At 37.9% G+C, this 12,613-nt stretch overlaps 1 protein-coding gene across 2 annotated transcripts; it reads left to right on the top strand.

Annotated features, from left to right (window-relative positions):
- Positions 1–2,245: 2,245 nt before the first annotated feature.
- On the top strand, positions 2,246–9,223 carry LOC147003572 (vomeronasal type-1 receptor 4-like). Of its 2 annotated transcripts, XM_085841038.1 has the most exons (3): positions 2,246–2,340; positions 5,775–5,932; positions 6,725–9,223. In XM_085841038.1, exon 3 carries the CDS (start codon positions 6,727–6,729, stop codon positions 7,645–7,647), a length of 921 nt encoding a protein of 306 aa, XP_085697164.1. In that variant the 5' UTR covers positions 2,246–2,340; positions 5,775–5,932; positions 6,725–6,726; the 3' UTR covers positions 7,648–9,223. The 2 variants fall into 2 exon arrangements, with proteins under 2 accessions (XP_085697164.1, XP_085697165.1); XM_085841039.1 differs by lacking the exon at positions 5,775–5,932 and having other exon boundaries at positions 2,253–2,340; positions 6,778–9,223.
- The last annotated feature ends 3,390 nt before the right edge of the window (positions 9,224–12,613 follow it).

Here is a 12,613-nt window from a genome sequence, read left to right as displayed (position 1 = left end):
CCTAGCCCCTCTTCTTTTCCAGGTTTCCAAAATGCCTTTCCAGGCTAGAACCCAGACCTGTGATCTGCTGGCCGGACACAACATGGAAGTATTGTGACAGCTATAATTAGTTTCAAATCTTTTGTAATTATATTATATTGAGGAAGGCAATCCCTAATATAGAATGATGCCTTATGAACCTACTTATATTGGAATTCATTCCTGTGTGCACTAGGATTCATTTAAAGCAAAAATCCCAGCAGACTCCTTCATGATAGTTCACAGTAAAGGATGTACACGATTCTTTACCCAATGTGTATAAATTGTTTTATGCACAGACAATGGAATTATCTACAACATAAAAGTCAACAAAGAGGAACTATACAACATGGATGAAACATTTCAAAATCTTAATCTGAAGAAGGTTATGCACACTGATCTATGATGTTTTCCTTCTCCCATACCCCTTAATACCTGGGCATTTTTGAAGGAAAATATAAATATGACCACACCAAGCATCATTGACAAGAAGGTTTTTATTGTAGATATTGAAGGTGAGCACATCCAGAGGTATCTGGAGCAGTCTATGGCACCAAGAAAAAGTGGTACTTTGACATGGCCAGTATACTGAACTGGGACACCAAAGGAGAGAAGAAGCAGGGTGAAAGAAGAAGGAAAGACAGAAAACGGGGACAAGAAATCAACAAACAAACAAACAAAAAACAAACCAAAAACAAAGCAAAGTGGCATGTGAAAAAAACAAGAGGAGGACCCTGAGAAGAAACAAGAGCACAATAGCACATGGACAAATTGATGGATTTTATAGCAGAGAAAACCTGGGGGAAGGAAAGTGAAACTCGGGGTCTAGAGAGGTTTAGGTGCCTGGTATGAGAAGTGATGAAAGGAGCTAAGACTCTATAAGAGATACTTGAAATGTGAGAACTATTAGCCAGCATCTGCTCTAATATGTTAATATGCACCTCAGTCATTTAACCTGAGTGTCTTTGGGACCACTCTTTTTTTTTTCTTTTAATTAGATATTTTCTTATTTACATTTCAAATGTTATCCCTTTCCCTAGTTTCCCCTCTGAAAATCCCCTATCCATTCCCCCCTCCCCCTGCTCCCCAACCCACCCACTCCTGCTTCCTGGTCATGGCATTCCCCTATACTGGGGCATAGTACCTTCACAAGACCAGGGCGTTGCCAGGCGGTGGTGGCACATGCCTTTAATCCCAGCACTTTGGAGGCAGAGGCAGGCAAATTTCTGAGTTCGAGGCCAGCCTGGTCTACAAAGTGAGTTCCAGGACAGCCAGAGCTATACAGAGAAACCTTGTCTCAGAAAAGAAAAGAAAAAAGAAAAGAAAAGAAAAGAAAAGAAAAGAAAAGAAAAGAAAAGAAAAGAAAAGAAAAGAAAAGAAAAGAAAAGAAAAGAAAAGAAAAGAAAAGAAAAAGACCAGGGTGTCTCCTCCCATTGATGACCAACTAGGCCATCCTCAGCTCCATATGCAGCTGGAGTCATGAGTCCCTCTGGTGGTTTCTTTGATTAGTGGTTTAGTCCCAGGGAGCTCTGGAGTTACTTTCCTCCTAAGGGGCTGCAAACCCCTTCAGCTCCTTGTGTACTTTCTCTAGCTCCTTCATTGGGGACCCTCTGCTCCATCTAAAGGATGACTTTGAGCATCCACTTCTGTATTAGTCAGGCACTGGCAGAGTCTCTCGGGAGACAGCTATATCAGACTGCTGTCAGCAAGCTCTTGGCATCTGCAATAGTGTCTAGGTTTGGTAGTTGTTTATGGGATGGATCCCCATGTGGGGCTGTCTCTGGATGGTCCTTCCTTCAGTCTCTGCTCCAAACTTTGTCTCTGTAACTCCTTCCATGGGTATTTTGTTCCCCCTTCTAAGAAGGATCGAAGTATCTACACTTTGGGCACCAAACACTCTTGTGATGTTAAAATTGTGTAAGAGGTTGGGTAAAAGGGAAAGGCCCTGCTTATGTTTATGAATAATGAAAACCTATTTCTTCTGCATGTCATTCTGCAGTGCACTTTGTATTCCAAGGACTTACAGGAGAGTTCCAATCCTGATTCCTAATTACTTCTTTGAGTTGCTCTTGTAATTTTCACATCTATATTTTGTTTTGTTTTGTGACAGGAACTCAGTACTAATGAGTTTAAAAGTAACTGCAGACCCTTGTGGAAATGCTATCATCACATTCAAGTGCTGGGAATAAAATGGCCAATCTTCTGGGAAAGAATACCAGGAGATCTTGAACCTTTAAATGAGGAAGTGAGTCCCACCACAGTTTCAACAGAGACTCACTTCTCAAGATGACAGCCACCACAATAGTGCCATCCAGACCTGAGGTGAGTGACCAGTGCACAGGAGTAGTGAGAACTAAGAATATTAGAACTCAGGTTTTGAAGAAGTCATGCTTATCCTCCTGAAAGCATCTTACTTTCTTCTCAAGTGCCGGTCTTAGTTGTAGTTGAACTAAAAATCTGTATTAAGAATTTTGTTCAATGGCTCTGCTCAAAGGGAGGATGGAGGGAAGAAGGGAAGGGGAGAGGGAGAGAAGGACAGAGGGAGCAAGAAAAGGAGAAATTTAAATTTTTCTCTTTTAATTTCATAATTATAATTTTATCTTATGATTTTCCTATTAGAAAAATTGAATTTTATGGAAGGGTCAAGATTATTACTTAAATGTAATGAATTAAAAGAAAAGAGTAAATGCATGTAAGGGGTAAGATTTTTTCTTGGTACTCCAGCTATTCTATAATATGAACAATATTTCCTGATTGTTATTGTTTCACTACATATACCCTAAAATTATTTTCATATGGTTTTAGTTCACCTATTTTCTGTAAGAATATACATATAAAGTGCTCTTTTCATAAGTATCCTGTCCATTTAGTTCTGTCCACTTCTGGAATACAGACATAGGTGTGTTTGGCTTTCTCTATTCCTATTGTCATGGCCCATGTCTAGACATTCAGAAGATATGATGTATTTGCCTGATGTAAGTAATTGCTGTTAATAGGTGACTCCAAAACCAAAACAACAAAAACAAAATTCTACTATATTAAACACTTATTAAATATGCCTCTATTTTTCCTTATAAAAAAAACAAATTCATTATTATGACCCTAAACTCAATATCACCTAACTATAAGCCCCTGACAAGTTTGCTTTAGTTGACTGTAACCTTATTTTTTTTTACTACCACCAGTATAGCTCTGAACAATATAACAAGAATATCTCATATATTAATCATAATCCCCTTATAGTTATTCTCCCCTTGCATTTTTCACCTCCATTTTCCTGACACTATTTCAGACCTCTGTATATATCTTATAATACTTTTCACTTTGATGACACATTTGTGCTGTTCCCCTTCCTTTGATTCGAGTCCTATTTTTTAGTTATTAATGTATTTATTCACTTTCCATCCTAATATAAGCCCCCTCTCCACCCAGTACCCTCTCACATAGACACAGGTCCTCCTTTCATTCTGTCCTTCCCTTTCTCCTTTTAAAAACAGGATTCCCTGCTCCCAACCCCAGTATCACCCTCCCACCTCCTCCACCTCTAGCACATCAAGTCATTGCAAGTCTAGGCTCACCCTTTCACTCACAGGCAAGGCAAGGCACCCCAGTTAGGGAAACAAGATCCACAGACATGCAACAGATTCAGGGACAGACCGTACTCCAGTTTAGGAGATTCACAACATGAAGATCAAGCTGTACTTCTGCTACATATGTGCAGGAAGCCTAGGTTCAACCCATGCTTGATCTTTGGTTGGTAATTCATTCTCTGGGATCCCACAAGGGTATAGGTTAATTGACTCTATTGGTCTTCTTGTGGATTCCATGACCTCTTCAGGTCCCTCAGTCCATGTCCAGACTTCCACAAGACTCCCTAAGCTACAACTAATGTTTGAATGTGAGTCTCTGCATCTGTTTTCATTGGGTGCTGGGTAGAACCTCCAAAGGACTGTAATGCTAGGTTCTTGTCATCATTAATAGTGTTAGGGATTGGTTCTGGCCCATTGGATGGATCTCAGTTTGGGCAAGTCATTGGTTGGACAGTCCCTCAATCTCTGCTCTATCTATGTCTCTGCACATCTTATAAGGACACATTTTGCATTGAAGGTTTGTGGGTGGGTTGCTGACCCTATCCCTACACTGGGATTCCTTTCTGGCTACAGGAAGTTACCATTTCATGATCCATATCCTTCACTGCCAGGAGTCTCAGGTTGAGACATCTTCATAGACACCCTGGGTACTCCTACTGTCCCAGGTCTTTGGTACATACTAGAGATTCTCTACCCTGCCCCCTGCCGTTTTGCATTCTCTCTCTCCTGCTCTACCTACACCTTATCACCCATAACCCTGCTCTCCCTACTCTTCTCCTCTCCTACCAAGTTCCCCCATTCCATTCATCTCTGATAGATATTTTATTTCCCCTCCCGAGAAAGATTTAACCATCCTCCCTTGGGTCCTTGTTATTTGGCTTCTTTGTGTCTGTGCGTTGTAATATGGTTATCCTATATTGTATGGCTAACATCCACTTATAACTGAATACATATCATGCATGCCATTTGGAGTCTGGGTTACCTCACTTAGGATATTCTCCAATTCCATCCATTTGCCTGTAAATATCCGGATGTCCTTTCTTTTAATAGCTGAGTAGTATTCTATTGTATAAATGAAGCACAGTTTTTGTATTTATTCTTCAGTTGAGGGACATCAAGGTAATTTCCAGTTTCTGGCTATTACTAATAAAGCTGCTCTGAACACAGTTCAGCAATTATACTTGTGGGATGATGGAGCATGTTTATGTATATGCCCATGAATGGTATAGCTGGCCTTGAGGTAGAACTATTCTCAATTTTTTTGAGAAGTGGCCAAACTGGTTTCCAGAATGGTTGTACAAGAAATGCTCAATGTCCTTAGTCATTGGGGAAATACAAATCAAAATGACCATATGATTCTACCTTAAACCCATCAGAATGGCTAAGATTAAAAACAAAACAAAACAAAACAAAACAAAACAAAACAAAACAACACAACAACAACAACAACCCTCAAGGAATAGTACATTCTGGCCAGGATGTGGAACAAAAGAAACACATGTACATTGTTGATAGGAGTGCAAACTTGTACAAACTTGTACAAGAGCTCTATTTTTCCCTGTTTGATCTCCTTTTTAGTTTGATGGCCTATAAGCACTTTCTCTCTATACTTACCTACACATGGATATTGTGATTTATGTCCATGTTTGAGAAAGAAGATTTGATTTTTACCGTTTATGGTATCTTGCTAAAATAATTGCAATTGCATATAGGTTCTAAAATTTTCATATTACTTTCTTCTACGTAGTAACAAAATTGTGCTGTGCACAGATAGTATACTTCTATTATCTGTTGATAACATAATTTTTGCTGTTCGGAAAAATGCAGCAGTTAATATGGATGTGTAGTATCTCTGTTGTAGGACATACAGTCCTTTGGGAATATGCCAAGAAATTTAATAGCTGTGTTATATTGTAATCCTATTTTTAGTTTTTTGAGATATCTTTGTATTTATTTCTATAATTACTTAACTCTTTTACATTATAATATGAAGATTTTTTTTTTGTCCACACCATTGTCAGCATTTGTTGTGGTTTATTCTCTTGATGTTAATTATTCTAAGGGGTTCAATGAAGTCTCAAAACATTTGTAATTTGTGTTTAATTGATAGATACAAATATTGAGTACTTAAACTATTTACTGTCCATTTGTTCATTGCCTTTAAAGAAATCCATGCCCATTTCATTAGCATGATTGTTGACTGGAAAGATTGTGAAAGCATTGTTTGATCTTTATACTCCTTTATATATTCAAGATCGTAATCTATTGATTGAAATACAGAAATTGATGATTTCTTCCTATTTGGTAGATTAAATCTATACTTGGTAAGTAGGGTTTTTTGTTTGTTTGTTTGTTTGTTTGTTTGTTTGTTTTAATGTGCAGAAAGCTTTTAATGTTGTGTTGTTTCTCTCATTAGTTCTTGGTGCCTCCCCTATGCTATTAGTATTGATGTCTCTACCTATATCTTATATTTCTAATATTTTCTTCTGATAGTTCTAGCATGTTGGCTGTAGATTAATTAATATTTTTGCGTGCGCAAGGTGAGGGAATATAGATACAATCATATTATGCAGGTGAATATCCATTGTATACAAAGTTATTAAGGATCAGAAGGTCTGATCATTGAGTTATACCAACCATTCAATAAAGAGATTGTGTCTTCCTGATATTCATCCTTAGACCTGCTGTGACTCAGCAGGGCGTTGGAATGGAATGTCTGAAACTTTATCCTTATTCAAGATTGGTCATTCCTTCTGTGGCTTTGTATCCTCTATCTTGCTAAGATCCTTGTTCAGCTTTTGTTATTATGATGAACAAGAGTTGATGACTTAACAAGTGAGGATCCAGTAACTCTATAATTGGAACTGGATAATATACTTTTTAATATTTTTGAAGAAAAGTAACACTAATTTTTTAAGCTTCTACAACATTTTACTTTCCTATAGAGTCTACACTAGGGTTCTTTTCCTCCATATATTAAGCCATTTTATTTTCTGTTATATAAATAAAATATTGGAATGAATGTTTTATTTAAGCTAACTTTATGTAATAATGCACACTCAAAATGCATGTCCAGGGTCTGTAGATCATAATAAAATTATTTACTTTTTAAATAGGAATGAAAATGATTTCTGAAAACGTTACAATGGGAATTTTTCTCTTCTGCCAGATTATAGTGGGAGTGCTTGGCAATTTCTCAATACTATTTTATTATGTCATTTTGATATTCATTGGAAAGCATTTACTGCCCAAAGACTTGATTATAGAGCACTTGACTTTTTCCAACTGCTTGACTATCATCTTAAGGGGCATTCCAAGGACAATGTCATATTTTGGATTTAATGTCTTCCTGGATGACATTGGATGTAAATTGATCATGTATATTTCCCGAATAACAAGAGGTATGTCCATGCATGCCACATGCATATTGAGTTGTTTTCAAGCCATCACAATCAGATCCAGCAACTTCAAGTGGATGAAGCTTAAATACAAAGCCACCAAGTACATTGGTCCCTTCTGCTTAGTCTCTTGGCTTTTCCACCTGCTTCTAAACATTTTGATTCCAGCAAGAGTGTCAGGCCCCAGTTACAAGGAAAATGTGACTAATAGGTTGAGCTATGAATACTGCTCATTATTTACTTCTGACCATGTGGGAGCTGCACTCTATATGTTCTTATTGTGCTTCTCGGATGTTTTATGTCTAAGTCTCATGGCCTGTTCAAGTGTCTCCATGGTGAGTACCCTTTACAAACATAAGAGACAAGTTAGGAATATTCACAGTGCTCAACACTTTCAGAAAGTCTCACCTGAAGACAGAGCATCAAAAAATATCCTCATCCTTCTGTGTATATTTGTAATCTCTTATTCATTGTCTTCCCTTGTTGCTGTCATTAGGACCTGTTCCAAATATCCAGTGCCATGGGCACTGAATATATTTACGTTGATAGAAATATGCTTTCCAGTAGTTTCTCCCTTTGTTCTCATCACCAATATGAAGTTAAATTTTAGCCTGTTTTTACCGTGCTTTGGTAAGAGATAACTACCACCAAGAATCATATGAGCCCTGGTTATCTTTTCTTATATATTGTCATATGCTTTTATCTGTTGTTCAGTGCTAAAAGTGCAATTTGAAACCATTAAGTTTCTTGTACGAGACTCCATTATGTGGAGTGATCAGTAATTGTTTTGTGGAAAACATTTTACAGACGCGTTGTCTATACTTCTTGTTCCTCTGACAAAATACCTGACAAAGATAAGAAAGAAATGTTTCCTTCCCCTCACAGTCTGAAGTATGTGTGCATCATGTAAGGTAGAAGCAGTAGGGGAGATGGATTTGTGGAGAGAGGAGTATAAAGTATGTGGTAACATTGTGTTTATAGGCAGAAAGTTGAGATGTGAATTTCTGTGCTCATTTCTGTTTTCTTTAGACTCTTTTTATATCTCTACATATATCTCTATATATCTCAGCCTAATTATATCACCCAGATTCAAAGTGGGTTCTCTGCATTCGATTGATCCTCTCTGAAACAGGCATATAGTCATGTGGACAATGATATGCCAGGATCGTAAGTCCATAATATCAACTTGACACACGTACATAATATGATAACCATAAAAATATTGGTGGATAGTTTTTTTGTCCCGGATATTCAGATGTGGTTTGACATGCCCCAAATATGTTTGCAGGTGTTGGCATTGTCATGTTTATTGGACTATATTCTATATCAATGTTGTGCAATGACTGTGTTTTCCATCACCTCTAATTAGTTAATAAGGTAATGGCAAATCAATAGTTGAGCATTAGAAAAGATAAGGGCAGGACTTACAATCTCAGTTTTAGAATCCTAAGATCAAAGAGACAGGGGTAGAAGAAAAGAAGTAGAAAGATCATGTGGGTGGACAAGGAGGATTTGCAATAAAGTTGTAATGGAAGAGCATCAATGAGGACACACAATGACTAGAGTGATCCAGGACAAAACCACATGGCAAATAAGCAGGCACTTGGCTGACTATCAGCAGCCTAGTCAAGTTAGAATATGCCCAGCTTAGAGCCAGTGGCTTGTTAATAAAAATAGCATGTCTATACCTGAATTTGGTAGCTAAGTGGGCTAGAAAAAGTATAGAAATGGAATACAGTTATTTGGGAGCAAAATGGGGCATACGAAAACTCCCTAAGTAATTTTATTTGTATTCAATGCAATAAATGTGGGACACAGAATCCAAGATTAGAGCATTAGCAAATTCCCAGATTGAAGGCAATTTCCTAGTGACAGGCAAGGAGGAATGTTAGATCAAGTAATGTTGACGGTTTCCTTCTTTCTTTCACATGTATTTATTTACTTTATATACTAATTGAAGCCCCGCACCGTCCTCTCCTCCAACCCCACCCACCCTAACAAATCTCACCTTCAATTATTCCCTCCCCTTCTTTTCAAAGAAGAAGAATTAGCCATTTCATAATACCACATCCTGGGATTTCTAGTCCTGGAAAGACTTAGTATGTCTTTTCCCACATAGGCCCAATCAAGCAGTCCAGTTATGGGAAAAGGAACCAACGGCAGGCAACAGAGTCAGAGACAACTCCTGCTCCAAATGTTAGTGGACCCATATGAAGATCAAGGTGCACATCTGTTCCAAATTTATAGAAGGCCTAGGTGCAACAGTCTCATGGTCTCTTTTTTATTGGTTTAGAGTGAATTGGAGAGGGTTAAGTAGATGGAGTATGCACACAATCAGGTCTTTGTGGGTTGTCTATGCATATGTTTTGTTGGCCAGTGGCACTTATAAAGTTCAGCTACACTCCCAATGCTGAGCACATGAAGTGGGATGCTGAGCTCCTGCCCATAGCTGTAACATACAGAACCCATATCTGAGATACACCAAGATACTCGAATTTCACTGAGAAGCCTATGCACAGCACAAATGGGGGAAAATTCCAGCAGCTGAGGGGAACCTCATAATCAGGTGGGGTCAGGAATCCAGTGAAGCACAACTCCTGGTTACACTCCACAAAAGTGAACCTTGGGAGAGGCCAGCTACAAACACATGGAAAGCAGAAACACATGATTTCTGTGCATAAGAAGACAGGGATGGCTGAAACACAGCAGGATGTCTGAGACACAGAACACACAGAAGAAATCTGAACATAACCAAACTTTTAATCAGGTAATAAATTAATAAAATTATAAGGAATAAGTCAAATAAGATTAAAAACTCAATAACATATGACTTTTGGACTCTGCATAATGCAGTATTACATGCTTTAAAGATAAAGTAAAGAAAAAGAGAGAAAGGACTAAAGTGTAAATGACACATTACTAATTATGATTTTCATTATTTGATACTTCTCACCCTGATGATTATACTGGTTTTTCATAAATATACACATTCACAAATAAAAGGGCTTTAGAGATACAAGAAAAGGAGAAATGTGGAAAAAATGAAGACAGGTCTTAGAAGAAAAAATAGAAAGAAAGTATTTTTAAAAAATATGACGAATATATGGCTGGATAGATCACTCAGTTAAGGGGACTGTATAATCCTCCAAATACCTAGGTTCAATTCCCTGCACCCATATAGCAGCTCACAACTGTCTGTAATTCTAGTTCCATGGGATCTGACAGTTTCAAACTCATGAAGGTAATTTTTACTTGGTAAGTCTTCATAGTTGATTTTTGGTATATAATTTATTAATATGAGAGAACATTTTATTGGACTAAAAGTGGAAAATGATGGGGGAGGGTTTTGTTAATTTTGTATTCAGTTGCTAATTCCTATGCCCAGAAATCAGGTTACAATCCAGACATTTGTCCTGTCCAGCAGGACCTAGTTATTCCATGGGTAGAGGAGGACCGAGGCCTGCAAGAGAAGCGGGAGGAGAAAGGGGAGCGAGACCAAGCAAAGAGTTGTCAAGGTCTGTTTAATGAAGGCTAAGCGCCAGGTTATAAGCACACAATTAGAAAAAATTGGGGAGGGGGCATAATAAAATACAGAGAAAGAGATGGACATCTGGGTGGATGCTGATTGCAGGCTTCTTGCAGCTTATCTTGGAATCTCGGCCCTAAAACAGTCCCGTGTGGCCTTCAAATATTCTGCAGTTTATCTTGGAGTGCCATAAAAAGTCCCAGGCACCAAATGGAGACATGGAGGAGGAGGTGAAGCTGCCTTAATCTAAGCAGTACTAGGCGCCAAGTGAAGGAGGGAGTGAAGCTGGCAGTCTCAGGTGCCAGGTGGAGGCAATGAGGTAGGGTCAGCGGATCTTCAGGGTGAGAGTTACTGAGGGCCTAGTTTCCCACAGTTTGGTCTCTCACAGACATTGACATTGTCATGATTATTGGAAAATCTCCTGTATCAATGATGTGTAAAGATGGCTTTCCATCACCTCTGGATAAATAATAAATTTATCCAGATTTATCCGCTAAAAAATTACTGACCAATCACCAAATGAGCAGGAGAGGAGAGTAAGGCAAGACATCTGATCCTAATCTAGAGAACCCAAGAAAAAAAGAAACAGAGGCAGAAGAAAAGATATGGAGAGATCATGTGGATGTACTAGGAGGATTTGCTATGAGGTCATGATGAGAAAGCAGACATGAGGATACACATGGACTAAAATCAATCAGGACAAGACCAGGTGGCAAATAGTGGGGCACTTTGTTGGGACTTAGAAGCCTAGTCAAATTAGAATGTATCCAAACCTGCCAAACTCAGTGCCAACAACTTATTAATAAAAATACAAGTTTCTGTGTCTTTATTTGGGAACTAAAATGTGCTAGAATGGGTATAGAAATGCTCTGTTGTTATTTGTGCAAAAAGGGGGCAAAGAAATCCCCCAAAAGCTTTTACATAAAAATTGATCTTTGAATAAAAGCCTATATTTCAGGATGAAAAGGTTACAGGTTTCCCATTTTAAAATGCACAATTGACTATGAAGAGATAAATTAATATCTATCAATATTGATATAAAATTCCCCAAATAGAATCAACAAGGATACATATATATACACATACATACATACATACATACTTACATACATATATGTATTTGTCAACCCACAAACATTTATGACCATGGTATATTTTAATCTTTTCAGAAAACTGCTTGACATTATATAATCATAGGAAATATAAGAGGGTGGAAAGGAGGAAATAACAAACACTAAGGATGGTTGAAAATCCACAAGAAAGCCCTCTATATGGTTGTTTGTGTGAGTGTTCCTTTTGGCTTATCCTTAACAGATCTCAGAAATGATAGATTATTGACTAGAAAGTCTTATATGAGATGCATTCACTTGAGTATTTGGTCTGAGTATCTGAAGTCACCCAAATAATGCAGACTACTGGCATTGCTCCTTGTCACAAAGCAGAACTTTATAGTAAAATCCTCTTGCTGAAGACACCATGTATTTGGAGATAGTACATGAGTATTCAAGATCATATTGACCAAAATGACTCATCATTTCTGGGTACACTCTACAGTAGTTGAGATGCATTCAGGGTGATAAGGAAGAAGTCATTAATAACCTTAACCATCTGTGACCAATGTGAAATACAACAGTGAGCATCCTAGTAATATATGCCCATTACTACATTGGTAGTACTGTTATAAGGCTAACCAGCCACTTTCTAGTTTAATTTGGGTCTTGTTCTCTAGTAATGATTATGAAGTTGTGGTTCGTGACCACTAGAATACACACATTTCTGATGATCTCACATATAGACATACCACTCAGCAACAAAACCACCACTGTATCAACAAAGATGAACTATGCTTGTAGATTTCTAGGAACAGAGGAAATATGTGCTCTCCAAGGGTCATTACCCACAGATTGAGAATATTGCTTTACAAGTAGTATGCTGGTGCTTTAAATCAGGCCAGAAATCCAATGTAGAAGACCTCACAGATCCCACGGATACAATGAATGCTATAAATTTGCTAAACAGACCTCTTGTAAAATTACCCTCTAAAGTTTTATATATCTAGCCATAGATTACTGCAACATTAG

The sequence above is a fragment of the Mus caroli genome, unplaced genomic scaffold, assembly GCF_978045245.1.
Source record: "Mus caroli unplaced genomic scaffold, Mus_caroli_1 scaffold_8, whole genome shotgun sequence".
NCBI lineage: Eukaryota > Metazoa > Chordata > Mammalia > Rodentia > Muridae > Mus > Mus caroli.
Note: the sequence above shows the minus strand (reverse complement) of the source record. Positions and strands in the feature narration are given on the sequence as shown.

Excerpts from the sequence above, each read along its gene's own strand:
- LOC147003572 (XM_085841038.1), top strand. The coding sequence starts at position 6,727 with ATGAAAATGATTTCTGAAAACGTTACAATGGGAATTTTTCTCTTCTGC.